The sequence below is a fragment of the Myotis daubentonii genome, chromosome 5 (assembly GCF_963259705.1).
Source record: "Myotis daubentonii chromosome 5, mMyoDau2.1, whole genome shotgun sequence".
NCBI classification, from domain to species: domain Eukaryota; kingdom Metazoa; phylum Chordata; class Mammalia; order Chiroptera; family Vespertilionidae; genus Myotis; species Myotis daubentonii.
The window spans coordinates 33,982,942-34,010,759 of NC_081844.1; the positions used below are offsets into that span (position 1 = coordinate 33,982,942).

General features: G+C 56.3%; 1 protein-coding gene and 1 pseudogene across 3 annotated transcripts; both read right to left on the minus strand.

Moving 5' to 3' along the window:
• Positions 1–17: 17 nt before the first annotated feature.
• On the minus strand, positions 18–26,694 carry PALM (paralemmin). 3 transcript variants are annotated; one of them, XM_059697437.1, is made up of 9 exons: positions 26,316–26,694; positions 14,457–14,508; positions 13,974–14,054; positions 13,686–13,816; positions 11,390–11,516; positions 9,827–9,848; positions 8,582–8,644; positions 6,329–6,460; positions 18–2,096 (listed from the first exon to the last, which is right to left on the minus strand). In XM_059697437.1, the coding sequence occupies exons 1-9, from the start codon at positions 26,318–26,320 to the stop codon at positions 1,564–1,566; spliced, it is 1,146 nt and encodes a 381-aa protein (XP_059553420.1). In that variant the 5' UTR covers positions 26,321–26,694; the 3' UTR covers positions 18–1,563. The 3 variants fall into 3 exon arrangements, with proteins under 3 accessions (XP_059553420.1, XP_059553418.1, XP_059553419.1); XM_059697435.1 differs by lacking the exon at positions 26,316–26,694 and adding an exon at positions 15,335–15,356; XM_059697436.1 differs by lacking the exon at positions 6,329–6,460 and having other exon boundaries at positions 26,316–26,584.
• LOC132236247 (U6 spliceosomal RNA) lies at positions 4,706–4,806 on the minus strand (annotated as a pseudogene).
• Positions 26,695–27,818: the final 1,124 nt, after the last annotated feature.

Here is a 27,818-nt window from a genome sequence, read left to right on the forward strand (position 1 = left end):
TCAAGAACTCCAGGACCCAGGGCGTTCACGGGGTTTATTTGCTTCTCTGGGAAAGTCAGGAACACGGGCCTGTCACACATCGAAAGCAGAGGGGGCAGCAAGGGCACTTCAGCGTAGGCTCTCGGCTCCAGGACTTGGCGGCTTGAGGAGGGAGGGGGTCCATGCCACTGCTGGGGGCCGCCTCAGAGAGGGCCTCTCCTCCCACCCCCAAGGGGCAGAGCTGAGACAGGCCGGGCTGGTTTCAGGCAGCCCTTGCATGGCTCCTCGGAGGCAGTGGTGAGGGGGCTGCCTCAGCCTGGGCACCAGGAGTGGGGGCCCAGGGGAGGGGCCCAAGATGGGGCCTGGTCATCCTACAGCCTACACAGGAGAGGGTGCGTAAGCGTGGGCATGAATGTGCCTCTGAGGATGAGTGTGGCTGCAACCTGGGAGAGGTGTGTGCACACCTGGGTGTCCGCTACCCAGAGGCGAGTCCCTCACCCCTCACCCCTTCCAACGAGGTGGGGGGAGGCTCACACTGGGCTGGGTAGCCAATGGGGGTCTCCTGCTGCAACCAGGGGACGCTCCCTGCCCCAGGCTGTGGGCCCCTCCGCTGCCCAGAATGTGCCAAGCCTAGCAGAGCCGGCAGTCGGCCTGACCTCTGGGGTATGGTTAGGGAGACCCAGGACTCTGGCCCAAGTAGGCTGGAGAATGGGCTGGGGCAGCCCCCCAGGGTCCTCAAATTAGCACCAGGAGGAAGGAGGGCCCAGTGAGGGTGGGAGCTCAGGACAAGAAGTGGCTCACATGGCCCTGCCCTGTGCAGGGTGCAACTCGAAGACCCTCACCAGCCCCATCCAGAAGACAGCACAGGGGTCAGAGACTCCCCCAGGTGGGGTGTGCGTCCTCTGGGCTCCCCCTTCCCAGGCCCCATCGTGCACTGGTCACGCCCATGGAGAGCATCAAGGGAAGGGCACATTGGGCTGGGGTGCCGGAGGGGCCCCCGCTTTATTCTAAGAACCGGAGCCTGGCCTCCGACTGAGGCTCCCCCATGAGGCACAGCCTCACCCCAACTGCCCAAGATCCCGACACCAGCGCCTTTGCCGGGGAACCCCACTTCCAGGGGCTGAGTGGGGATAGAAGAGGCGCCCAGGACCCCTGGCTCTCCAGTCCCTCTCTGCGATGTCCCCTCGGAGACCTCACCGGAGGCAGCAGAAAGGCACAGGCAGGAGGCCCGGAGGGTAGCGGGCTTGCCTGGGGCGGCAGAGGCCTGGGTCCCACCAGCCAGGAACTCTGTGGGCAAAAGCCCGTCTGTGGAGCTGCCGTGACACGTGGGGGATCCTCGCTTTGGGAGAAATGGGTCTGTCCGTGTCTCTGTCCTACCAGGCACACAGCTCAGTGGTTTAGGGTGTGTCGGGGTGGGAATGGGCACGGGACCCCTGACCCTCTCTTTCCTGTTCTCAGAAGGAAGATGTGACAACATAGCATGTCCTGGGGTCCATGACTGTGGGTGGAGGGTGGGCAGGCCCCGGGGCCGGGCTGTGGGTCTCTGTGGTGTGGAGGGTGGGGCCGGGGTCTGGGGCCTGCGGCTCACATGATGGAGCAGCATTTACAACGCTGCTTCTTCATGTCAAGGTCCTGGGTGTCGCTGGCAGGGGCCTCAGGCCCCACCTGGTTCTCCTCCCTGGAGCCTGAAGTGGTCGGGGGCTCGGCCGCACTGCCGTTGGGTGGGGCGGCCTCCTTGGGCTCGGCCTCGTCCTCGATGACCACCAGCTCCGCCGTGATGGTGTCCTGCAGCCCCAGCACTTTCTGGCTTTCTGCCTCATCCTCCACATTCTGGTACCCCATGAAGATCATGGTGACCGGGGGCTCCTGGCCAGGCTGGATGCCCGGTGGGCCGGACGTGGCCTCGCCAGGCTGCGCCTGGACTCCGGTGATCTCCCGCCTGGAGGGTGTGGTGGTCCGGACGGCCTCCTCCGACGTCCCCCCGGTCTCTGCTGCCCCAGCCGCGGGCCCTGCCTCACTCAGCGTGACTTCATCTGCCTTGTGGATGAGATCGTCCACCTCCGAGGAGCTCAGTGGCTGGATCCCGTTCACCGCGGTGCCGTCCACGGCATGGACCACTGGCGGGGTGAAGAGAGAGAGTGAGACCTGAGACCGGAGGGAAGGCCTGGCAGGCCTGCGAGCCACACTCCAGGCTAAAGAGAAAATCATAGCCCGGCCGGTGTGGCTCAGTAGTTGGGCATTGACCTCTGAACCAGGAGGTCATGGTTCGATTCCTGTCAGGGCACATGCCCAGGTTGCAGGCTCAATCTCCAGTAGGGGGTGTGCAGGAGGCAGCTGATCAATGATTCTCTCTCATCACTGATGTTTCTATCTCTTTCTCCCTCTCCTGTCCTCTCTGAAATCATAAAAATATATATTTTTAAAAGAGAGAAAACCATAAACCAAATTAGACGGACATCTAAGCTCCCTGTTGGGATCTGTGGGCACAGCCAAACTGCAGTACACAGGAAAATTCCTGGGCACAAAAGCGCTTGTTATAAACAAAGAAAGACTGGAATTCAATGAATTGGGATGTTATTGTCTTGCATTTTAAACTATTTGTGCTTCTGTTTTTTGTTTTGTTTTGTTTTCTATTGAAAAGATGGTAGAAACAGAAGTTCAGAGAAGGGAAGTAATTAGCAGGAGGCTACATAGCTGTTTAGGTGGCCCCTGACCCTGGTCCAGGTCTGTTTCCTGGCCCTGAGGAGTTGCAGGGATCCTTTCTCCCTTCCTCTGGTTTATGTGGTTGATCCTGAATTAATTTTAGTTCATTCACCCAGTCTTTCTTGTTTTCCTGTAAATGCCCAAAGGCTATACCTCTCCTCTGAGTTCAGCTTTGGCTGCAGCCCATGTATTAAATTACTTTGTCCTTTTTCAAGTTTAAATATCTTTATAACTTCCATTTTGACTGATTGTCTCTCTAAGCCAAGATTTATTACAAAAGATATTATAAACATTGGGGAGTGAGGGACTGTGGACTGGGGATACAGAGCAGAAGATATTACCGACACCTTCGCAGTTCAGAACAGGCCACTTTCTGAAAATGCTTTACCTGTGTTTGACAAGAACATTCATTCTCCATGGGGCAGAGTTTTATTCCTGCAGTCAATCTTTTTCCCCCAACGCCCGCCATCAATCTGTTAAAAGCATTTTCAAAATCTCTCCAACCGTCCTGCTCCGTGTCTCTCTGATCTGTCGCTTTCTGAACTGTGTTGCAGTCTCTAAGGATGGGGTTTCAGCACCAAGAGGAGTCTCGGCCAGTTTGACACCAGCCCCAGAAGCACAGCTGCCTGGCTGCCTGGGGAAGAGGGAGGGGCTTACAGAGCCTGAGGACTCACTCCTCCCTGGCCAAGGGTCAGGGCTCCGATTTCTGGCTTCTGGCCAGAAGAAAAGTGCTCTCTACTTTCAGTTTCGGGGGGGGGGGGGGGGGGGGGAGGTCCATGCTTCAAGGCTTCAAAGTGACTTTGAGCTGGAGGCCCAGAGGATGGGTATGCCCAGGTAATAAAGAATCCAGCTGAGTATTTCCCAATGGCCATTGCCCCAAGATAGGAATCTGAGCCCTCAGCTGCCATGGAAGTGGATCACCTTCCCATTGCTAAGCAACCAGAGTCCAGTCTGGAGGGTCCTGACTCCCCAGGGGCGGGGCCGGGCTGGGCAGAGGGGCCATGGTGAGGACCTTTTGCCAGCACAGAAATCTCTGCCACTCAGCCTCATGCGGTCATTTCTGCCAAGACCACACAGCTGATGAGAACTGGACCAGAATCCTACCTGGGTCTATGCTCTAAAGCAGTGGTCGCCAGCCTTTCGGACCTCACGGGCCACCGGGTGGCGACCGCTGCTAAAGCACAGCAGAGCTGGGCTACAGCGGGACCCCCATAATAGCATTCTGGGCACCCCAGAGACTCAAATAACAACTAAGAACAGGAGGCTTTGGAAATCAAAACCACAGTGGAATGTCACTTCACATCCAACAGGATGGCTATACTAACAAAGAAAAAACCCCACATTAACATGTCAAGGATGCGGAGAAATTGGACCCCTCATGCACTGCTGGTGGGAAAATAACATGGTACAGCCACTGTGGAAAACACCCCGGCAATTCCTCATGCGGTTAAAGAGTCCCCATATGACCCAGCAATTCCACTCCTAGGTATTTGCCCAAGAAAAATGGAACATTCACTCACACAAACTTATAAAACCATAGGGTGGAAACAACCTAAATGCCCATCAACAGATGGCGGGATAAACATAATGTGGTCCATGCAAACAACAGAATACAATCCAGTCATAAGATGTGAACATGGATGGACCCTAAACACATGACGCTCGGTAAGAAGCCACGCAGCGTGCGATCCCATTTGTGTGAAATGTCCAGGACAGGAAGCAGGTCAGTGTCGTTAAGGGCTGGGGGCTGGGGGGGGGGGGGGGGGCGATGATGGGGTTTTATTTGGGGAACAAAAATGTTCTGGAAGTAGCTAGTGAGGGTGTACAATGTGGTGAACACACCCAAACCCACAGAATTGTGCACTGAGCACCTTCTATCATTTCCTTACAAGGGAAATGTTGTGGATGTGCTAATGGGCTCTGGAGCTGAATTGTATTCACCTTTTACTTGACTCAGGGGACTGGTCCTGTGAACTCCATTCCATCAAGAAAGCTAATGTTTGCCTTGAGATATATATATAAATAAAATATGGAATGCTTCACAAATTTGTGTGTCATCCTTGCACAGGGGCCATAATCTTCTCTGTATCGGTCCAATTAAAAAAAAATTTTTTTTTAGTATATGTGCTGCCGAAGCGAACGCTGCTTGATTTTTTAATGTACCTTTTAACATGTCTTCTTAAAACATATTTTGTTTACTAAAGTGGATTTATTTTCTTTTACTAGTATCACAAAAATGTTGCCAGAACTCCGCCTCCCCAGGGTCCTTTAAGTATATCCTACCGCTCATGCCAAAAGTGAACAAAGATGTTTATGGCCTGACCAGGTGGTTGAGCATCAATCTATGAACCAGGAGGCTGCGGTTCAATTCCCAGTAAGGGCACATGCCTGGGTTGCAGGGATCAATCCCCAGAAGGGGGTGTGCAAGAGGCAGCTGATCAATGATTCTCTCTCATCATTGATATTTCTCTCTTTCTCTCTTTCTCTCTCTCTCTCTCTCTCTCTCTCTCCCCCCCCCCTTCTCTCTTCCTCTCTCTGAAGTCAATAAAATATACTTTTTTTAAAAAAAGAAACTTCTCCGTAAATACTGATGGAGTGTACAGTTTAAATAAACATGTTTCTTATTTAAATAAGAGTGAATTTGCCAGAACCGGTTTGGCTCAGTGGATAGAGCGTCGGCCTGCGGACTGAGGGGTCCCAGGTTCGATTCTGGTCGGGGGTGTGTGCCTGGGTTGCGGGCACATCCCCGGTGGGAGATGTGCGGGAGGCGGCTGATCGGTGTTTCTCTCTCATCGATGTTTCTGGCTCTCTGTCTCTCTCCCTTCCTCTCTGTGAAAAATCAATAAAATATATTAAATAAATAAATAAATAAATAAATAAATAAATAAATAAATAAGAGTGAATTTGATGGTATATGAATTATATTTACACACACACGCGCACACACACACACACAGACTTAGGCCTTTTGCCCCAGCTCCCCTGCTCCTCTGTATTCCAGTCTTCCTAGTTGGGTGTCTCCCACAGCCTGTTCCCCTCCCAGTCACCAGGAGAACCCTAGAAAACCAATCAGATATCATTGCCTGCTCACCCCTCCCCAAGTTCTCTAGTTTCCTCCCTCCACTCTGTATCAGTCCACAGGCTCTTCTCAGTTCCTCCAGTCCAGCAAACTCCATCCCACCTCAGGGCCTTTGCACGTGCTGTGGCCTCTGACAGGTGCACTGTTCCCCTACACGGTGCTGTCATCCAATAAGCTCCTGTTTACCTCCCCTGAGGATCCGTCCCTAGCCCCCTCCTGCCTGACCAGCTCGTGGCCCCCCTATCTTTGGGACTTTTTGTAGCCTCTATCACAACAGTCATTATTTCAACAAGTTATTTGTGAGCTCAGGGCTGAAGAAGGGCTTGGCTCACTGGCCAGGGAGTCCCACTGGGGATTTGCTTCCCGGCCCCGGCTGGCACCTGGAGCTTAGCCAGCCTTCAAGGCAAGTGCCTGGAATGTAAGGAGGACTGGGCCACGGGTTCAAGCTCTAAGCAACGGAGCGGGCTGAGGCCCTGTCCCTGAAAGGCATCCCTGTCAGGTCAGATGGGGTCAGGCTCTGGCTCAGGCAGCGAGAGGGGTTTGGGGCAGGGAGTGGGGGTCTCGTACCTTTGGTCTCGTCCTCGTAGACCTTGACGCCCTGAAGGAGCGGCTCCCGAGGGAGCAAGGTGGTGCTGGACAGCACCCGGGTCTCCCCGGTCACCTTGTCCTTCTCCACCGTGATCTCAACCGAGTACATGGCTGGCACGAGAGGCACGGGTTACGCCATGGCCACCCGCCCAAGTGCCCCCCGCTGGGCTGCAGCCAAGCCAGGGAGGGGAGCTGGCAGCACAGAGCCAAGCAGCGGGGACACCTTAAGCGCAGACCTCCCCAGCTCAACATCCTTCTGTGGCTCCCCGGTGCCCTGGCCGCAGGTCTGTATTCCTCTGCTCCACACGAGGCCCATCCTCGCCACCCACCCTATGTGGGAAGCCTTAAACTATCCCACTTGCTCCGAGAGAGAGTGTGTAGAAGGAGGGCTGCCTTGCCCATGGCCACAGCTACCATCGGAACTTGGGTTAACAGGCCAGACGCCCGCATTATCTGTCCACACCTCTCTTTAGTCGACTATGGAGTCTGTCCTCATCCACCTCTATGAAGAATGGATAATTTCCTCTCAAAACAAGTGACTGTCATTACCCCTTAGGGCCACTATTCCATGCCCAGCTTCTCATCCACGTTCTGTAGAAATCATTACCACAACACTACACGGGGAGACCGAGTCCTGGCACTGACCCCCAAGGACCCCACCCCAAATTCCAGTATCACACTGCCTCCCTCCACCCTACCATGGGAACCCCCACATCACCACGTCCAAGAGCCCCTCCCAATCTGCCCCTCCTGGGTCTTGCTGCCCCAGTAAGAGCAGCTCCCACCTCTCCCTCTACTCTGTCCATCAGAACACCCTGAACCCAGTACACTCCTCAGCCCGTCTGCCCCCCACGGTCTGTTCTCCCTAAAGCCGCTAGAGGGCACCTGTGAGAACTCGCGTCAGGATTGGCCCTGGCCTCCCACTGCTTGTTTTCCCTCAGCCACCAGAGGACGCCGGTGAGCACATCCCTGCTCGGCCCAGGCCCTCGCTGGCTCCCAGGCCTAGGGGACCCTGCAAGACCATGACTTCAGTGCGTCCCTCTCCCTCACTTATTCTGCCACAACACGGCATACCCGTCTCAGGGCCTTGGCATGCGCAGCGCCCTCCACCAGGCCCTCATTTAGCCCCGATGTCTGCACGCCTTGCTCCCTCACTTCTTTTGGGTCCTTGCTCGAATGTCACCTAACTTTGGCCTCTCCTGAACCCTCTTATTAAAATTGTCCCCCCTTCAACTCCTCAGGGTCTGCCTTTTCTCCGTAAGTTAATTTTATGGGCTGTGGGCCCATCAGAATACCAGCTCCCCCAAGCTGTGTCACTCAGCAGGGGCTCAATAAGCACTTGTTGAAAGAATGACTCCATGTTATTTAATCTCATGTCCCTACACAGCCTAACACCCCCATCTGCAGACACAGAGTTGGACGGGACGTACACTGCACGAGGTTGCCAACTGAGGGGACAAGTGCTGGCCTCGGGGTGGTCTAACTGGCACAGGAGCCCTGAAGAGGCCCCCCTTCTTCTCTGGAAATAGTACCCCTGCCTCCTGCCCGCCGGGCAGAACTCGGAGACCCTGGGCCTCTCTGCTGCCTTTGCCTCCCGAGTGCTGTCAAGTCCCAGCCACCCTGCCCCTAAGAGGGTCTTCACCCCCTTCTCACCCCAATAACAGCAGGAGTAGCAGGAAGGTTCTGTGACTTTTATGGCTCTCTGCGAGGCCTTAGGTGTGAGGTCTGCAATTCCACCCCTCCCGCAGCTGGAGACTCAGGTGCCAGGTGCTGGGGGCAGAGCAGGGATTTGAACCTGACCTCGTAGAATGCTTAGCACTAACCCTGTCTCTTCCTGCTTCCTAGAAGGAATGCCTGAGGCCCAGCTTGGTCACCGCCAGGGACAGGGCCCTCACGCGCCCTCCTGAGGCAGCCCGAGTGTGGAGGAGGGGGGTTGACAGTGTGCGCCACCCCCTCGGGGCTCCAGGAGCGAGCGAGTGGCGTGGTTAAGGGGATGGAAGCTGTGAGAAAGTGATGGGTTAGAGCAGCCATGCAAGGGGGCCCATCTTCTTGGGGAAGTTGGACCGGCGTGTGACCAAGGAGCCAAAGCACAGGCATCGGCCAGGCCCTACCCCAGGCTTGGAGCTTCAGCCTTGGTCCGGCCGCCACCCCCATTACCACAGGCTCCCCAGGGCCGACACTCGGCCCAGGACAGCAGCTGGACACGGGGGCCGAGGCGGGGGGCTGACCTACCTGCCTTCATCATGGGGGAGCCTTCCACCGTCCTCACGGGGGTGTTGGAGGCTGGCTTCGCTGCTTCGGGAGCAAAGAGTGAAGAGAGAGATGAGGGTCAGAGGAGAGAGGAGACAGAATCCCCAGACACCGGGACAACCACCCAGACGTCCCCCATCACATGGACACCTCCGAGGCACACTTGCCCAGACACGGGGCCCCTCCCCTAGCATGCGCACGCCCCCATCTCCCAGACACACATGGAACCCCTCCCCTCACAGAACACACATGGGCCCACAGTCCATTTCCTGTCTCTCGGCCCAAGTGATTTTCACAAAATCCCTGAGAAGCCTGCGTAGATTTTTTTCAATTATAAATTTTTAATTCCCCAGTAAGACAAGGAGACTCTCCTTATGAATAATTAACACAAAAGAAATCAGGCCAAGACACTTCTGGCCACCACCTTCATTTCTAGCTGGTGACTCTCCTTCCATACTCCCCATTGGAAAGTAGACAAGTTTAAGGTATATTTTAAAAATATAATTTACATTAAATAATTTTAATATAATGAATATATTTAATTAACGATTATATTTATACCTAAGCATATACATTTAAATGTCCTATATACATGTGAAATATTTGCAAATGTGTATACTATACCTCTAATAATTTGGGGGGGAATAAAATGGGTCCCAGAGTTCAAATTTTGGTTGTTTTTTTTTTTTTTTTTTAATCTGTTTCCTTGACTCTTGTTCTTTTAAATGGTGCCTGATCTCCAGGAGAGTGGGGACCTTGTTCTCCCCACCAGCCCCTCTGAACTCTCATCCCCACAGACCCGGTTTTATAGATGTGAAAACCAAGGCACCCCCCCCACACACACACACACCACCTGCCCAGGAGCTCAGAGCAAGTGGACAGAGAGGGTCAGCCAAGGCCAGGCACCCTCAAGTGGGCAGGACGGACCCAGAGCCTCAACTCCTCACCCAGTCACACCCCTGCAAGGCCTCGGTTTCCTCGTCTATGACGGGGTGCGTGTGGGGAGTACTGCAGCAACCCCGCCCCAGGGATGTTGTGAAAACTAAATACAATGATGATGAGGGCTTGGGGCCGGGCTCCAAGTCGGGCTCCTTGGGAACAGTAACAATAACAGTCCTGCTGCCATTATTGTTACTTATTAGCAACAAGGCACTCTCCCCACGATCACCATCCCCACTCTGGGCACCCAGTGCGCTGAGGCCCAGCCAGTCCCTTCCAGAAGCATACCTTTGGGTGTGCCCACTGGGGTCTGTAAGAAAGAACAGAGGGGTTAGTGGTGGTCATGTCCCCCTCCCATTAACCAGGGCCCCGCCCATGGGGGTAGGAGCCTGGGAAGGTCTGACTCAGCCGTGACCCCACCCCTAGCCGTGACAGCCCGGTGTCCCTGCCCGGCTCAGCAGCATCAGTGGCTCCCTGGTGCCCCAGAATCCTTTTGGACAATGCCCTGGGCTCTGTGTAAGCAGACCCCTGCCCACCAGCCTCTCCTTCCTCCGCTGGCTTCCTGGCCTCCTCACTGTTCCTTGAACACATTCCTGTTCTAGGGAGGGCCTCTGTGTGCCCCTCTGCCTAGGAAGGCTGTTCCCTGGATTTCTCTTGTCTGGCTCCTCTCTCAGCCCCCTGACCACCCAATCCAAAGGCAGCCCCCCAAACACTGCAATCTCTCAAGTTAGTTACTACTGCATAGTATCTGTTCAGCCAGTGTTTCTTTTTTTTCTTTTTCCAGCCAGTGTTTCTGTCTCTGTCCCCTCCTCCCCCCAGAATATGGACATCATGAAGGCAGGGATCATGCCAACAATCTACACTCAATCCGTCTCACTGAAAGCCCTCTCTCATCTTGAGTCTGCACCTGGAGAACTCCTACTCAACCTTCAAAACCCACGTCCTTCCCAGAAGCTTGCCCAGCCCTCCCATGAATCAGATGCCTCCTTGGGGTGGCAAGGATTGGTAGAGGGAAAGGAAGCGGGTCCCATAGGCCCCTGGAGTCCTAAGCACAAGTGTGGTCGGGAGGCTCCTGGATTTGCGTGAATGTACTGTGGTGACCACAAGCTTGGGGCCCATTGTTCCAGGGTCTGGGATCAATAGAGCCTGCTATAGACATCAGGCCCTAAAATCAATAGCTAAGTCCAACAAAGACCACACTTCACCGTATGGCCTTGAACCCCTCTCTCAATCTCTCTGGGCCTCAGTTTTTGTCTTCCGTCAAATGGACCAAGCACGCACAGTGCTCAGTAAAAGTAATGACAAAGACGAGAAGGGGTGGCAGTCGTGGAAAGCTCCTTAAGTGTCAGGTCTTGTATGAAGTGCTGGTCGTCCATGGATTCATTTAACCCTCGTGACATCCCCAGCACATGGACGCTCTTATGGCTGGGGAAACTGAGGCCCAGAGAGGCGAAGCCAGGTGTCCCAGGTCCCATGGCTGGGAAGTGGCAGGCCGAGATTTGTTTGTGGTTGTTGTTGTTTTTAGTCCTCACCCGAGGATCTTTTCCCGTTGATTTTTAGAGAGTGGAAGAGAGAGGGAAAGACAGAGAGACATATCCATGTGAGAGAAACACGTCGATTGGTTGCCTCCTGCACATGCTCCGACGAGGGCCAGGCCAGGGAGGAGCAACCGAGGTACTTGCCCTTGACGAGTATCGAACCCAGGACCCTTCGGTCCACAGGCCGACACCCTATCCACTGAGCCAAACTGGCCAGGGCGTGAGGTGTGAATGCAAGCGCTGAATCTGGCCCCCGCAGGGGTGGGGTTTCACTCCGGGGCCGGCAGGGGTGGGGCCCTTGGGACCTCCTTACCTGCTGAGAATTCAGTACCACTTCTGCCTTCTGGGTCTGTTTGGCCGGGCTGGGGGCGGCCACGTTCTCCTTGGCGACGGCTGGCCGTGTGTCTGCGTTCTCCAGCACCTCGATCTCCTGCTCCAGCCTGGGGAGAGGGCGCAGTGCCAGCCTCACCAGGCCCTTCCGCACGCCCAGCACCATTCTGGGCACTTTCCATTGGGGACCCCTTGACTTTGATGTTTCCTAACACTTTGTGAGGTATTCCTGTCACTTCCCCTCGTGATTGGGGAAACTGAGGCAGAGTGAAGACTGCACGTAGCCAGCAAGTAGCAGAGCTGGAACCTGAACCCAGGCTGCTTGGTCCCTTCACCACCCATGCCATTGCTGACTTCATTTGCTTCCAACTGACTCTCCTTTTTCCCCCACTCAAATACATTTATTTTTACAGGAAGCTTTATCTCTACAGGAAAATTGGAAAAAACATGTCACTTTCCAAGTATCAGAAGATAACTAAACATAAACCTGTGAAAACAAAACTGGTATATTAAATCCTGCCCAGCTGCCCCTACCCAGAGGGACAGACAAGGATGAGTCTGCAGCTCTCTAACAAAATGAGCCATGTCAACAGGATGGACACAGCTTGGGTCAGCCTGGAGGGCTTCCTGGAGGAGGTGTCCACTCAGGGGACACCGAATGGGCAAAATTCAGCTGGTAGAGCCACCGTGGAGCTACTCTGAGAAGGAGAAAGCCCAGGCCCCTCCACAGCACTCAGCATGTGCTAAACTCACAGTAGGGTTCAAGCAAGCCCTTCCTTACCCCAGGGCCGCACCCAACAAGGTGTGATGTAAAGAAGTTCACCTTGTCCAGCCAGTAATTCGTGGCCAGTAATTTCCACTGACGTTCCACCCCACCCAGCAAGTGCTGCTCTGTCTGGTCAGTCCTGACTGTCTCTACGTAGGCCCGTCTCAGCCCTCAGCTTAATGTCTGTTAGACTTAAGATGCACAGCCTGGCTGGGATAGCTCAGTGGTTGAGCACTGACCTATGAAACAGAAGGTCAGGGTTCAATTCCTGGTCAGGGCACATGCCCAGGTTGTGGGCTCAATCCCCAGTGGGGGTGTGCAGGAGGCAGCCAATCCATGATTCTCTCTCATCATTGATGTTTCTATCTATCTCTCCCTCTCCCTTCCTCTCTGAAATCAATAAAAATATATTTTAAAGGGGGAATTAAGATGCACAGCCCTAGCTGGTTTGGCTCAATGGATAGAGCGTCAGCCTGCGGACTGGGGGGTGCCGGGTTGGATTCCGGCCAAGGGCACATGCCTGGGTTGCGGGCTCAATCCCCAGTCGGGGGCGTGCAGGAGGCAGCCAATCAATGATTCTCTCTCATCATTGATGTTTCTCTCTCCCCCTCTCATTTCCTCTCTAAAATCAATAAAATAATATTAAAAAAAAAAAAAAAAAAAGATGCACAGAAGGACTTCTGCCTTCTCTGTTCACAGGCAGGAAACTGAGGCCAGGGAGGGAAATTCCAGCCCACTTTCTTCCAAACCAAACACATCAGGACAGGATTCTAAGTCCCCACCATAGGGCCAGCCTCTGTGGGGCGATGGCCCAGTGTGCGATGGGGCCTGGGCAGGTCTCATGCCTCTCAGGCCTTTCCTTGGCCAAGTGGACATTTGGAATGTTGGCTGTCATTTCCCTCCACCCTGACCCTGCTACCCTGGAGCTGAGCCTGGGCCTCTCGCCTGCCCGGAAATTCTGGGCCTTTTGTCCCAGCCCAGGGGGATGGTCACTTTCCCCAGCCTGCCCCTCCCAGCCTTCCTGCAGGCCCAGCTGCCAGTGCCTCTGTGGCCTCCATTAAAACGTAGCTGGGAAGAGCTCGTCAGCTGGGCTGGCGCCAGGAAGCCCCTGGGGAGGCCACTGCTGGCAACTCCCATCCTCAGGGACTCAGGGATCTGCCCTGACTCCCCGTACCTCCTGCACCTGCTTTGCTGGAGTGTCAACAGAAGGGAGGGGTCGAGCAGGGCAGCCGATGCCCCCGACAGCCCACATTGCCTCCCTCGGCCACCTTAAGCCCGGTTACACGTCCCCATTAAAGCACTGAGCTGTGGCATCCAAGCCTGTGCACCCCCATTTCCAGCATGTGGAGGTCTCCCTGCTCCCGTCACACACACACACACACACACACACACACACACACACACACACACACACACGGAGCAAGGCGGCCAAACCCCATCCCAGCCCACAGGGCCCACGGCTCGGGGTTCCCACACCCAGACTTCGTGCAGGTCTGTGTGGCTCCCCACCCACCTGGAGATGGACTCCTCCAGGTGCCGGGCCTTCTGCTCATCCTCCTGCATCTGCCTCCTCATGTCCTTGTCGCCCTCTGAGGCCGAGGACGGAGTCCCCTCCAGCAGCCACCGTTCCCGCAACGCCTTGGACTGGGGGCAGCAGGAGGCGGGGTCAAAATCAGGGTCGGAGTCTGGATCAGGGTCCCCAGCCCCATACCCGACTGAGACTCGGGGCCTCTGGGCACTGCCGCCCGCTCCCGCCCCTCTGCCGAGGCCGGGCCCTGGAGGGGGAGCCCGACGCCGGTACCTTCAGATGCTGCAGCTGCCGCCGGTCGTCCTCCAGCTGCCGCCGCTTGTTCTCGATCTCTGCCTGCTTCTTCCGTTTCTCCTGATGGACAGACGGCCGGGAGGGGGTCAGGGTCAGGCGGGGGCACCACGAAGACCTCACCCACCCACCCAAGGCTCTGGCCACAGCGAGCCTGCTTTTTTCTGTAAATGGCACCCACTTGGGCCACTGGCCTCCGACCTGCCCCCCGACCAGCCCATTCCCCCAGCCGGGGCATCAATAAGGGCAGGATTCTACCATGCCTCAGTTTCCCCACCTTTAAGGGGCTCTAAGAGGGCTAGTGGTCTAAGGTTCCACATTCCAAGGATTAAAGAGGACTTTATCTGTGGGGAAGCACCAGCAGGCACCCCTGAGTCACAGGGTCCCTGTGCTGAGTGAGTGAGGAACCCGTGAGACCCAGGTCCCCCCACTGGCCACACCATCCAAGGGGTAGGAAGAACTCACTGCAATGGCCTGCAGCCGCTCCTGCTGGAATGTGGTCTCCCCTGCCAGGACCCTGCGGGGGGAGGGGGAGGTGTAGACAGACAAGGTCAAGCCAGAGGTCCACCCCACCCCTACTTTCAGCAGATCTGGTTCAAACCCCCGGGCTGTCTTCCAGCTGGGTGATGGTGGCCAAGGGTGCTGGTGGCCAAGGGTGCTGGTGGCCAAGGGTGCTGGTGGCCAGAGGCTTGGCCGGCCTTCCCGAGTCTCCCTTCTGTAAAGCGGGACCTGCCCGCCTCGGAGGCAGCACCATTCTCCCGATCCAGCCTTATTACCTCATTAATTCTCCCCACAGATCCTCCTGCCTTCCCTTCAGGGCAGTACCAAGAGAGGGGAGGGGGTGTCGAGGCTCTGCCTAAAGCCCCAGGAAGGGTTTGGGGAGGCTGGGCTGTAAAGGACAGATCGGGGTCCACCAGGAATCAAAGGCTGAAGGATGTGTCAAGACAAGCTGTCTCACCTCCTTGCCCAGACGGGGAGACAGATCAGGACAGCCCCTGCTCACCCTCCCGCCTAGGGAGCATTCTCCAGGCCTGGGGTGGGGGTGGGTCCTGACCTCTGCCCCAAATCCCAAATGATCCCAGGGCCCCTCTGGGAGGCGTGGACAGGAGGCCCAGTCTTGCTGGGCCAGGGCCGGAGCCAGGGCCAGGGCCAGCTGGCACAGTGGTGGCGGTGGGATCTGTCCCCCTTCCCTGCCCAAAGCCCCTTATCTTCACAGGGACTGAAATTACAGACCGTTCTTTGGTTCTACCGCCACCCCAACACCCCGTGGCCTTGTATCAGAGCCCAGAACCACCCTGTGGTCTCCAAAGACCATCTGCCCCTCTGGGCCTCAGTTTACCCACATGGACAGTTGGAGCAGACACCCAGCTCTATATCCTCCCTGTTAAGCCGCCCCCTCCCCTTGTGGCTCAGCAGGAAAACAGGCTCAAATCACACAGTGTACTGGGCGCACCCTGGGCCAAAGCCCCGCCCCGGCCCCGCCCAGGTGCCCTTGGGGTGATCTACCCTGGACCACAGCGCCCCAGCCGCCAGTCCGACTCAGCTTCAGTTTCCTGGCCTCACCGAGACCTCTGAAGTCATCTGGCTCCCACGCCCCAGCCAGGTGACCCCACTCAACTCTTCCCTTCCTGGCGGGTGGCACCTGCCCCCCCCTGCGCCTCCGAGGGCCCCAGCAGCACCAGCTGCACCCTCTGCGACTTCCCTCTCTCCTTTCTCAGGAAAGCTGCTTTGGCTGAATGGAGTTCAGGAAAAGCTGGGTCCACCTACTCAGCTCACAGGCCCTTCCTGCAGGGCCAGGTCAGCTAGGCTTCTGGGTCTGCCCATCGCCCTGTGTGAGGAGGCCGGGTGCCACCCTGTGTTCCCATCCCCTCACTTCTCACAAACCCCACATCTCCCACCACAGCCCAGGACTCGACCACTACCTGCCAGCTCCCTGGCCCCTGACAGCCTCTCTCCGCCCCCCAACCAGAGGCAGCACCTCAAAAGGAGAATCAGACCCTGTCACACTCCTGCTCTAAGTCTCCCTGGCTCCCATCACCCCTGGAGAGAAATGATGAAACCAGCATAACCCAACCCCCACCCACTGGCCTGCCCTCACCCCCTCCTCTCCTTCCTCACTCTGTTCCAGCCAGCAGGACCTCTTGGCCGTGCCTCGTCTACACCAAGGTCCTTCCTCCCTCAGGGCCTCTGCACGTGTTGTTCCCTCTGCCTGGTATGCTCTTCCCATGGCTGGGAACTAAGCCCAGAGAGGGCAAGTTCTTTGCCCAAAGTCACACAGCTAGGAAGGGGAACAGCGGCCCAGCTCTGGACCACACACAGGCCGGCCATCCCTTTCCCAGCTCCAATCAAGCCCCCAGGGGTCCCCCAGGAAGGAGGCGGAGCGGGGGAGGGGTCATATAGCAGCTGAGACCCCAGTGCGCGCAGGGCCCGCTGGGCAGAGGGACCAGCCACCTAATGCCATGTTTCTACCATGGTGGGCAGGTGGTCATTCAGACCGGACACGGGGACACAGGGACGGCTCCACGGGCTGCAGACAAGGCGGGCGGTGTCCTGCCTTAGGCGGCCTGTCCCTGCTGGCCGAGCCAGGGCAGGGGAAGGGCAGGTGGGCCGCAAGAGAATTCTCATCCCTCCCCATTCCCGTCCCTGTCACAGCCCAAGGGGCGCAGGCTGTGCACCCTTCTCATGGCCCCTCCCCAGGCCTGGGGGCGCCTCTGCCTCCTGGTGATGGATGGCAGGCCCGTGGAAGGCGGTTGCCCTGGCAACCGCGCCATCCCCAAGGCAACTCGGAGGCCTGCACGAGGGTGTGGGCCCCGCTACGCAGCTCCCGCCCCCAGCCCAGTGCTGGGGGCAGGGGCTTCAGGGGCCTAAAAAGGATGGGAGGCGGAGGTAACTGGTCTACCCCGCCCCCCACTGCTTGGGGGTGGAGTCCCCTCTGGGGTCCAGGGGCACCCGCCCAGGGAGGGACTCCTACTCTGGATCCACCCTGGCGCGAGGTGGCCAAGTTTAAGCCAAGATAACGTTCAGCATCATAAATGAGAGCAATAAAGCACAGTAGGGCCGCTGAACTCTCCGTGAAACAGCTATAAATAAGAACCCCTTCCCCGGCGCTCCCCACCTTCCAGGCCGGTCCCAGCCTCGTTTTACAGGAGGGGAAACTGAGGCTGGGGAGGAGGGAAGTCTGTAAATGACACATGCTCAGTGTCCATCCTCCTGATGGCCCTTAGACCCATGTCATCAGTGGATGAAAGGAGGCTGCTCGGTGGGGGCGGTGGGACCTGCTCGGACAGGCGCAAAGAGGAGGGGGTGTCCCCAGGTCTGGCAGGGCAGGGCTGGGCCAGTGGGATGGATGGAATGCGCTCTGGGGCTCGTGAGGAAAGCAGAGGCCAGATCACAAAAGATCTGACAGGCTGGCTGGAGAAGCTCAGTTTTGGCTAAAACACAAGGGGAGGATTTAGAACTGCGTGGCAGCTGGCCCCCTGGCTTCACACGGTGGGGGGGGGGGGGGGCGGGAGGAGTCGCTGGCGGCTCTGCGGCTCCACTGACTGGCTTCGCCATGGGCCGCCGCTAGCAACTGCTGGTGGAGGGGCACGCCCGCTCCGGGACGCCCACCCTCCGCGCGGCAAAGCCTCCAGTCCTTGCGCGATTATTTTTATGGCGCTTGGAGCAAATTCTGGGCTCCAGAGGCAATGTGGGCGGCTCAGGACGAGGAGAGGGTGTCGGCCGTCAGCGCGTGAGATAATCCTGGCCCCAGAGGATGAGCTAATGAGGCCCAAACCCAACGCGCCCGGCGGAGGCCCCAGCTTTGCCGGGCGTTTATTTTTTAAAGACCAGAGAGGTTATGCAACGGGCCCAAGGTCACCCAGCGGGCAGAACAGGCGGCCCGAGGCGGGTGTGGGGATCGCACTCGTTCTTCCAAGAGCCTACGCCTGGGCAGCTCCAGCCAGAATGAGGGGGTCCTGGCCCAGGCAGGCTCGGAGCCCAGCGCTGGAACATTCCTGTGTTAATTGAAAGGAAACAGCTGACAACGACCTTGGCCATGAGGGGAGGGTGGGGCCGAGTCACGCGGGCTGGGAGGTGGGGGTGAGAGAGGGAGTCCCGTGGCCCAGTGGGCCCTTTCCCTCCTTGGAGGAGGGGGATGTAGAGGGGGGAAGTCCCCATGCCACTCGCTGGTTCCCAGCTTCCTGGGGGTCCTTTGTCTGCCCAGCGCCTTCCTGTCTCCCAACCCTCCACAGCTCTGTCACCCTGAGAACACCTCCGCCTCCCAGCCCTCCAGTTTCCCGTCACCCTTCACCAGCTCCCTCGGCCTCCCTTTCCCTCCTCCACCTCCAAGCTCTGCTCAAGTGCAGTCCCCTCCTCCAGCAAGCCTTCCTGGCTGGGCTCTCCTCCCCTCCCCCGTGACTCCCAGGACCTCGACTGTCACTAATGAGGTGGACAGCCCATGAGGCATTAGCTGCCTAGGAGGTTCAAGGCAGAGAGAGACATCACCCGATGGTGGAGACTGAGGTCAGAGCAGGACACAGACCTAGAGGAGCAAACCTGTTGCCTATTAACCTGGGCAGAGAGCAGGAAGAGCTGGACCCTGCCCTGGGCCCTTCAACAGGAGGGCAGTGGAGCGTGAATGGAGGCAATGTAGACAGAGGCCTTCCCCAGGGGCCAAGGCAGATCCAGCTGCAGAGACCCACCCCAAAGACCCATGGTTCCTGCCCACCCCTCACTCCACCCCAGCCGCACTCAGACGGCCAAAGCACGTTACGACCCAAGGCTTTGCACTGGCTGTGTCCGCGCTGCCTGGTGCATCCGCAGGCCTCACTAGTTCCCATAGGGCAGTGGTTCTCAACCTTCCTAAGGCCGCGACCCTTTAATACAGTTCCTCATGTTGTGGTGACCCCCAATTTCATTGTTACAAATTGAACATAATTAAAGCATAGTGATTAATCATAACAATATGTAATTATATATGTGTTTTCCGATGGTCTTAGGCGACCCCTGTGAAAGGGTCGTTCGACCCCCAGCCACAGGTTGAGAACCGCTGCCCTAGGGCTTTCCTCAGTCACCACCTCCTTATCTAGGCTTCCTCTGATCTCCCTACTTAAGTTTCAGCCCCTGCACCCCCCAATGCCCCCGCCAGCTCTCACCCTCATGCAACACCCCGGACCTTTACTTACTGTGTTTCTTATTTCCTCACAAAGACAGTAACTGTCTCTTTTTGTCGCTGCCATGTACCCAGCACCCAGGATACAGCAGGTTCTCAATAAATATTCACTGTGCCAGCAAGTCAATTAGGGTATTTCCATTTTTAGAGGCGGCTCCACCTAAAGGTTCCTCTCCCCTCTTCACATTCCTGCTACCCCCTGGACTGACCACCTGTCTTATGATCACCTGCATTTTTTCCTTTTAAAGAAACACTGTTGCCCTAGCCAGTTTGGCTCAGTGGATAGAGCATCAGCCTGTGAACTGAAAGGTCCCAGGTTCGACTCCGGACAAGAGCACATGCTCGGGTTGGGGGCTCGATCCCCAGTGGGGGACGTGCGGGAGGCAGCCAATCCATCATGATTCTCTCTCATGGATGTTTCTGTCTCTCTCTCCCTCTTCCTTTCTCTCTGAAGTCAATTAAAATATATTAAAAAAAAAAAAAAGAAAGAAAAGAAAAGAAAGAAACACTGTCACATTGATCTAAAACAGGATCTGGGTTGCCCACATCCAGCAAGGGACAGGCCCCGACTACCTTGGAAGTGACTGTACAAATTAATCTAGAAAACAACCCAAACGTCCATCAACCATGAGTGGATAAACACAATATGGTCCATCCATTCAATGGAATATGACTCAGCCATGAAAAGAAGTGAAGCACTGATTCTTGCTACAATGTGGATGAACCTTGAACACATGATGCTCAGTGAGAGAAGCCAGACACAAAAGGCCACACAGTATGTGATTCCATTTATGTGAAATGTCCAGGACAGGCACATTCCAGAGACAGAGTGGGGTTAGTGGTTGCCAGGGGCTGGGGGGGCGGGAATGAGGGTGCCTGCAAAAGGGGATGGGGCCTGTTTTAGGGCTGATGGAATGTTCTGGAATTAGAGGTGATGGTTGTACAGCTGTGTGGGTGGATTGTGTGGTGTATGAATGACATCTCAATAAAACTGGTAAAAATAAATGTATACCTTTATAGAGCAGAAATGCTGACCCCCTCACCAAGGGCCAGGCCAGGGTCAGAGTACGGGTCCTGCCCTACTGGCCCTGCCCTGAGACCCTCCATGATCAAAAAGATTTGAACACAAACTGACTAGCACATCACCTTTTCATTCCCTGCAAGCCCTCTGCCAAGGCCCTTCCCTTCACTCAGCCTTCAAGGCCCCCACATCACTGACCCCCACCCCCTCTGCTCACCCAAGCCGGGCTCCGAGGCGTGGCCCCGTCCCACCACTGCCCTTGTCCATGCAGTGACCCCCACGCAGCCTGGCCTCGCTTTGGTCCTTACCTAATCTGCCCACCACAAGGCCTGGCTTGGTTTCTACCTCTCAATTTTCAGCCCAATCCATACTGTCCCAGAGACGGGCTTTGACTGTCCCTGAATTCTTGCTTGAAACCTGTGGGCAGGAGACAGGCATCCCAGCCCGATTTCACACTCGTTAGACTCAAGACCTCTACTTAGCCATCTGATGCCGCACAGAGACCCTTTGGCGGCGTGGCCAGGGCACCTCCCAGCCTCTCGGTGCGTCCAGGGACTGGGCCATCTCTCTCTGACCAGGACAGCCTGGCCCTGTGCATGGCTCTGGCACCACAAAACTCTGAAATCAGGTCTATGCCCACCCAGACTTTGGGTCCTGCTCCCCTGACTTTGGCACTCGTCTCTGAGCTGCCCCCACCTGCCCCGTCTAGGCTAGACCCTGACTAGCTCCTCACCAATCTGGCTCCTCACCTGCAAGAATCTCTTCTAGCCCTAGCTGGTTTGGCTCAATGGATAGAGTGTCGGCCTGAGGACTGAAGGGACCCGGGTTCAATTCCAGTCAAGGGCACATGCCCAGGTTGTGGGCTCAATCCCCAGTGGGGGGTGTGTAGGAGGCATCCGGTCAGTGATTCTCTCTCATTGATGTTTCTATCTCTCTCTCCCTCTCCCTTTTCTCTCTGAATTCAATAAAAATATATATATATATATTTTTTAAAAGAGTCTCTTCTGGTGCCTGGCATCAGCTCTCACTGCTCCCCTGCTCAGATACCACCCATGGCTCCCCATGGCCCCAGCTGGGCACTCGAGGTCTGTAAGGACCTAGCCCCAGGAGCGCAAACCAGAGTGCTCCCTCTCCCATTCCTGCCTCTAGCAGAAATGCACAGGCCATTCTTCCTACCAGGTGCTCCCTTCTGTCTACTGTGTCAACCCTTAAATATCTTTCACAGAAAAGGTCCATGATGGACAGGACTAAAAACCTTACTCTCCACCTCGTCCTTTGAGGCCTTCTGACCCAGCATGGGGCTAGGATGGTCAGGAGGGAGTGTTTCTCAAATGCATGGATAAGACACTTCCTTGGTGGAGGAAGGATGGACGGGAGCAGGGTCCCAGACTTGGAAAGAGGGAATGTGATTTTTTTTTTTTTTTTCCTGGAGCATCAACCCATTTCCCAGCATCAAAATCTGAGACCCTTCATTGATTGTTATCTTACTGGTTTTGGAAGCACATTCTTCTGTACCTGGGAAACAGGACAGCGCAATTATCCTAGGTCATTTTAGTGACCACAGATAATGCATTCCAGTTGACTCAGTGGTCCCAAGGCCAGGGCAGCACAATTACTCTAAATTTAATAAATTCCTGGCAACTCACTGGTCTCAAGACCCGAGGACTCTAGATAAGGTGTTTCTGTCAATTCAGTAACCCAGAGACCCAGGACTATAATTGACATGCTTGGTTCTGCTTCTGTAAACTGTTCTTTTGTGAACCAGGTTCCTCATTCCAAACCCTGGGATGTAATCAATACCTTTATGACTTTTGTGTTCATGATATGTAAATGTTATACTAGATGCAGAAAAGCAAAATTTAAGACAAACAGCAAAAAGACTCGGATCATGATGGCTCAAAAATTAGAAATGATCCAGAATACTTTTTAGCAAGGACGTATAGGACCTGACTGCCTCCCATTTACCTGCCCTTTTTTAAATAATAATAATTTGACCTTAAATGCCATCTAAGGTTACGGTCTTGCCCCATCCCCAATGGTCCACCTGTTCAGAAGACATGCTGACATTGAGACATCCTAGGAATGAGCCTCCATTATCCAACCAAAGGTTGGTCATCAAATGCATCCTTTGGATTGATTTATGACCAAAAGGGGGATGTGTGGACGAAAGGGGCCACACGCTGAACTGACAAGCTCAGGGAAGGCCTGCGTGGCAGCCTAGCAGACTCAGAGACCTAAAATAACCACAAAGGATGGTCTGAAATTAAACTTTAACTAAAAGCAGTTATGGTGGGCAGTTATGTCCTAGGCCAGTATCTTCACTGACAAGATCAACTTTGATCCTTACTGAGCCCATTTGCCTTCTTGCCTTTAAGATAACATACCTTTGAGGTGTCTGGGTAACTTGTAACTTCCCTTTTTCTGGAGCCCCTGGGGCACAACCAAATGTTCTGGGCGCCAGGACAGATACTACAAATTCCTTCATTATCATGTTAATTGATCCTGCACCCACCTAAGTATGTGTCCATCATTTTACTTTATCCTATCACAGAGGTTCCCCCCCCTCCCCCGCTTCGATTAATCCCACCTCCTTAAATCTGTCACCAATGAATTTCATGTATAAATACGGATGTAACCCTGCCATTCTCCGGAGCACTATCTCAATTCATTGAGGTTCTGCTTCCCGGCATATGTCGACAGTTTGGCTCAAATAAACTCACAAAAATTCTTAAAAAAAAAAAATCTGAGACCCTTGAGGGTGGATCTCGCTTGGGGTTGGTATTACAAGATCCAAGTCCATATGGCACCCACTCCTCTTCTAACTGTGCCTCACCTGGGAGGGGGCTAGCTAGGTTCATGTCTCCACTCACCAAATGTGAAAAGTGCGGCCCAGGGAGGATGAGTGACATACCCATTCTCATAAGGAGTCAGGACACTCCTTTTCCATGCCCTACTCTCAAATTAGCAGTCACAGAAGAGGTCTGGGGCGGGGCGGGGCGGGGGGGGGGGCGGTCCGCAGGGGCAGATGCCCCCAGGGGCCAAGGCTACCAACCAGGTTGGAAAGCTGATGCCAGAATACCTAGGAACCCTGTAGACCAAAGTCCCTGAGACATAGGAAGGTACAGATTCCCTTCCCACCCTGGCCGCTATGAGGAAAGCCCAGCAAACCCAAGCCCTCCTCCTTATCAGCTGTGGCCTCCAGCATGTCAGATCATCTCTCCATGCCTCAGTTTCCCCACCTTACAGGGCTGCTGTAAAGATCAAGAGAATTAATTCCCAGGGACAAAGCGCTCCGAACAGGTGTAGAGCAAGTGCTCACTAAATGATTGTAAAGCAAATAAGTGATGCCAGCACTTCTCGAACCACATTCCCATGTTCCTGCCTCTACCTCTAGTATTATCTGCTTGTTCCTTCCCTTCACATCACTCACTGTTTGAATCGAACCCCCTGGTTTTAGAAGGAAACATTTCATTGTTATCAAGACTGGGAAAACAAGAAGCCTCGGCCACAGAGTAAAAACACTGAAAAATAGACACAATGAAAAGGAGAGCTTGTTATTCAATTATCACTGGGTACTGCTGCCTTTTAACTGGCTGTGCCTCTCATTAAAAAGGGAGATTAGCAAGTGTGAAAGAAACATTAAGGATCCAGTTAGCACCCAACAGAGACTTCTTAAAGATGTCCAGGCCTGAGGGTGGGAAGAAATCTGGGCAGATCCTGCCCCAGCTCCGCTCTCTAGCTCCTATCCCAGGGCTGGAGCCCTGCCTTCAACCAGGATACAGCTTGGGCATTTGAGAATGGCTGCCCTCAGCTAAAATATCGTTACTTTACCAGCCAGACCCTGAGGCTCCTAGAGGAGCAGTGCCTCACGGGGGCCCACACCGCAAGTCCTCCCAGGGCAGGACTGGCATCCAGCTCTCCCCACCAGGAGAGTGTCCCTGCTCTGCCACCCCCACCCTTGTCCCATCTTTGCAGCATCAGCCATCTATCCCGACAGCGCGGTGATCAGTTGCTGCTTTTCAATAAATCCTTAAAGTCTTAAACTAATGAAAATATGTTTAATCCTTAAATTCTTAAACGAAGGAAAACTTGTTTAATCCTTTAACAACATTTTGTGAAATTCTTAAATTTATTTTTTCAGGTTCTCTTTTTAAAATTTTATTTTTAAAAGAAAATTCCCAGCACCACCACAAGCCTTACAACCATCTCCTGTGACTCTGATGGCAAAATCCACGGAAACGGAATGAGGTGAGTGACTTGTTCTAGGGGCTGTTGCCTCTGTGCCTGGAGCCTGCTCTGCCCTCATGGGGAAGGACCATGAGCAAGGATTGAGCGAGGGGCAGGTGTTCCAGTCAGGGCAGCACCAGTGCAGCCTCTCCTCACCATCGTCAACCCAAGCTTTCTCTCATGCCTATTTGAGCCAGGTAATGCCAAGTCCCACCCCACATGTGTACCCAGAAAAGCCAGTGATCCACCTAATGGGGGCGGGGGGGGGGCGGCATGGCACCATATCTGACCTGTGACCAAGAAGGTACAGGACAGGGCACCCTACTTGTGCTGTGTGACCCCGGGGCAGTACTGCCCCCCCCCCCCCGCCCCTCTCAGTATCCACACTGAGAAAGAAAGGAGTGGTGGGGAAGGAAACAATGAGATCCGATCAAAACATCCCTCATCGCTCTGCTCTGGGTGGGCATTTTCCTAGATTCTCACCTCTCATTCTCCAAGGCAGCCGCCTCCCCAAGGCCACACCCCGCCCAGGGTCTGCTGTCAGGAGGCCTAGAGGCTCCCCCTGGTCCCAGGGAGCAGAGCAGGTAAACAAGTGGGGGATCGTAGTGCAGACAAGTCTGGGCCCTGGCTCCCCTGAGCCCCTGGCTGGGCTCCCAGGGCGGGTTGGGGAGCAGCTAGGCCTTTGTCTGGGTTTTCAAAAGCAGAGGACACTGGGTGTCACATTCCGAGGAGGGCAGGAGGCGGGGGCTCCCACCCCGCTGAGGGTGTGGTGGGTCACGGGTGAATCCCTGGAGGAAAGTTGTATGTTCAGAAAACACACCCAGTGGGAAGGGCAGGGGAGCTGGACTGGCCAGACCTACAAGTCCAGGCCCCCTGCCCCATGGGGACCTGACCCAGAGCAGGATAACAGCTGTCCCCCCCACACACATAGTGAGCAGGCTGCGGGGACCCCAGACACCTGCTTCCCACTCCGTGCCCCGGCCAACACACAGTACAACCTCCCGGCGCCCACCTGTGGGAGTGGGGGCGTGGGGCCACCCCGACGCCAGAAAGCAGGACTCTGTCTTAAATGACCGTGCACACTCATTCAGCACCTGCTTGTGCAAGAACCCTGGCCCAGGAACTCTTCGCCTCACCCTCCACAGACCCAGGCCACCCATTCCATTGCAGGCAGGGGTCAGTGCCCTCTTGGCTACACCATCTGGGGCCCTATGTAGGGGGCACTTTCCCGGAGGGGATCAACTCCATGCTCCCCTGTCGGAAGGCACCTGGACCTCCAGTCTCACACACCCCAGACCGGAAGCCTGGAGAGAAGGCCCCTCCCTCCAGTGGTAACTCGGGGCAACATCTGGCTACCGACCCCCCCACCCCCCAGGCCCCAGCCTTAACAGGGGCTCTAGACAGCACTCGAGGCCGGTGGGGAGGGCAGCCAGACGGAGGGAGGATTGACCCGTGGGCGCGTCCAGGGCGCAGCGAGCAGCGAGCTCAGGCTGGGGAGTGAGGGGGTGAGGGTGGGGAGGGTGAGCTCAAGGCCTGACCTGTGCAATGGGGAGGGGTCGCTCCATCACCCCAGGGGGCCCACTCAGGAGCCCACAGGTGGCCGAGGCTAGCCCAGGGGGTGCGGGCCGGGCGCGGACAGAAACACGCGCCTCCCCCTCCCAGTGTCCTGGGCTGCCCCCCAGCCGCTCACGCCGGAGTCTCTGTGAGCCCGTGCGCCGCCGGGGTGGGGTAGGGGGAGGTCTCCGGGCCGGCGCTGCCCAGCCCGAGTCTTTCCGGAGCTGAGCTGGGGTCCCGGAAGCCCCTCGCCACCCTCCTCTCCACGCGGGGGCCGCGACGCTCCCGATGGGGGGCGGTAGAAGAGGCCTCGCCCCTTGCTGGGCCCCCGCCCACAGCCCCCGGCCCCGGCCCGGGCGCGCCTACTCACTCCATTTCCCCGCGGAGGTCCGATTGGGTCGGCGATGCTGAGCCGGGGCGAACTCGGTGGGCGCGCAGGGCGGGAGGAGGGCGGTGGGCTAAGGCCAAGCGACCCGGGCTGCGCGGCGCGGGGGCGTAGGCACCGGCTCCGGCATCGCCCCGCGCGCGGCTGTTTATTGTCCGGGCGGCGGCGGGCGCGGGGGGTGGGCTGAGCGCGCGCGCCGTCGCCGCCGCCACCGCGTTTCTCTGTCGCTCCCCTCCCCGCTCGGTCCCCTCCCACCTCCGGGCGCCGCGGTCGGCGCTGCGCCTCCTGCCGGCCGCCGGCGTTGCCGCAGCGCCCCCATCCCCGCGCGCGGGCTGTGCCCGCAGCCTCCCCGCCGGCGGTGGGCCTGGCCTGGCACCTCCCTAGAGCTGCGCCGCACCCCCCGCCCGGAGTCATTCATCCCTTGTCCTAGGGTTCGGTGCTGGCGGCCAGGCTGGGTCTGTGCGCTAGCCCTAGATTGACCTGGACAAAATCCTGTCCCTCCCAGCGCCCGTTCCAGAAGGGAAGCGGGGGAGGGGAAGCAGGGGGCAAAGGACCAGTGGGACCCCGGGGGCGGGGGGGGGGGGGGAGGGGGGAGTCCGGAGGCCGCTCCGAGGAGCTGACGCCTCTGCTGCAGCCTGGCGGTCTGGAAGAGGAGCGTTCAGGTGGAGGGCACTGCAAGTGCAAAGGCGGGGCCGTGGGACCAAGCCAGGCCCGGCTGAGGAGGAATGATAATAACACAGCAATTCCTTAAGCTTCTGAGCACTTGCTGGGCGCTGGTCCTGGAGTTGGAGTTGGAGGAGGGTAAATGATTTAAATCTGCCTCAGCTCTCACAGCACACGCTGCAGGCCTCTGTAGCCAGGATGAGTGAGGTGGCTAGAGGAGGGAGCAAGGAGAGCTCAGGCTTTGTCTTGAGGGCACTAGGGAGCCACAGCAGAGTTTAGAGCAGGAGAGGGACCAGCCTGATTTATTTTTGTGGTGGCCCCTCTGGCTGCCAGGTGGGGAGTGAATTAACAAGGGCAAAGCGGAGAGGCTTGGAGGCCTGGCAGAGGCTGAACTGGGACCCCCCTCAGGCTGAATAAGATTGAGAGGCAGGAGGATTGTGGACGGATCTTGAAGGGAGAGCTGACAGGATTGCTACCGACAGGTTGTGGGATGACAGGCATTGGGGTCTCCCCATTTCCAGATTGAGCCACTGGAAGGGACATGTTAACGTGATGGGGTTGGGAGGGACAACAAAGGGTGACGTTGGGTGGGCAGCTGGCCGTCCAGGTTTAGGGTGAGGCCCGGGCTGAGCTAGGGGAAGTCTGGACAAGATCATGTGAGAAGCAGGCACAGGCAAAAGACAGAGGCAACCGGTTCCCCTGCCTTCCCCTTGATTCCTTGCAGGCTAGCTTGAGTCCTTCATGCTGCATGTGTCACGGTGTGAATCCCACAGACTAGGAGAGAGGCAGGACCTGTCACTGCCAACATGTAGACTGCGGCCCTGA

What these genes read in the sequence shown, in the direction of transcription:
- PALM (XM_059697437.1), bottom strand. An exon ending in GGCAGCTGCAGCATCTGAAG is followed by an intron (nt 13,817 to 13,973) that starts GTACCGGCGTCG and finishes TGCTGCCCCCAG; the next exon opens with TCCAAGGCGTTGCGGGAACG. An exon ending in CTGGAGGAGTCCATCTCCAG is followed by an intron (nt 11,517 to 13,685) that starts GTGGGTGGGGAG and finishes CCCTCTCCCCAG; the next exon opens with GCTGGAGCAGGAGATCGAGG.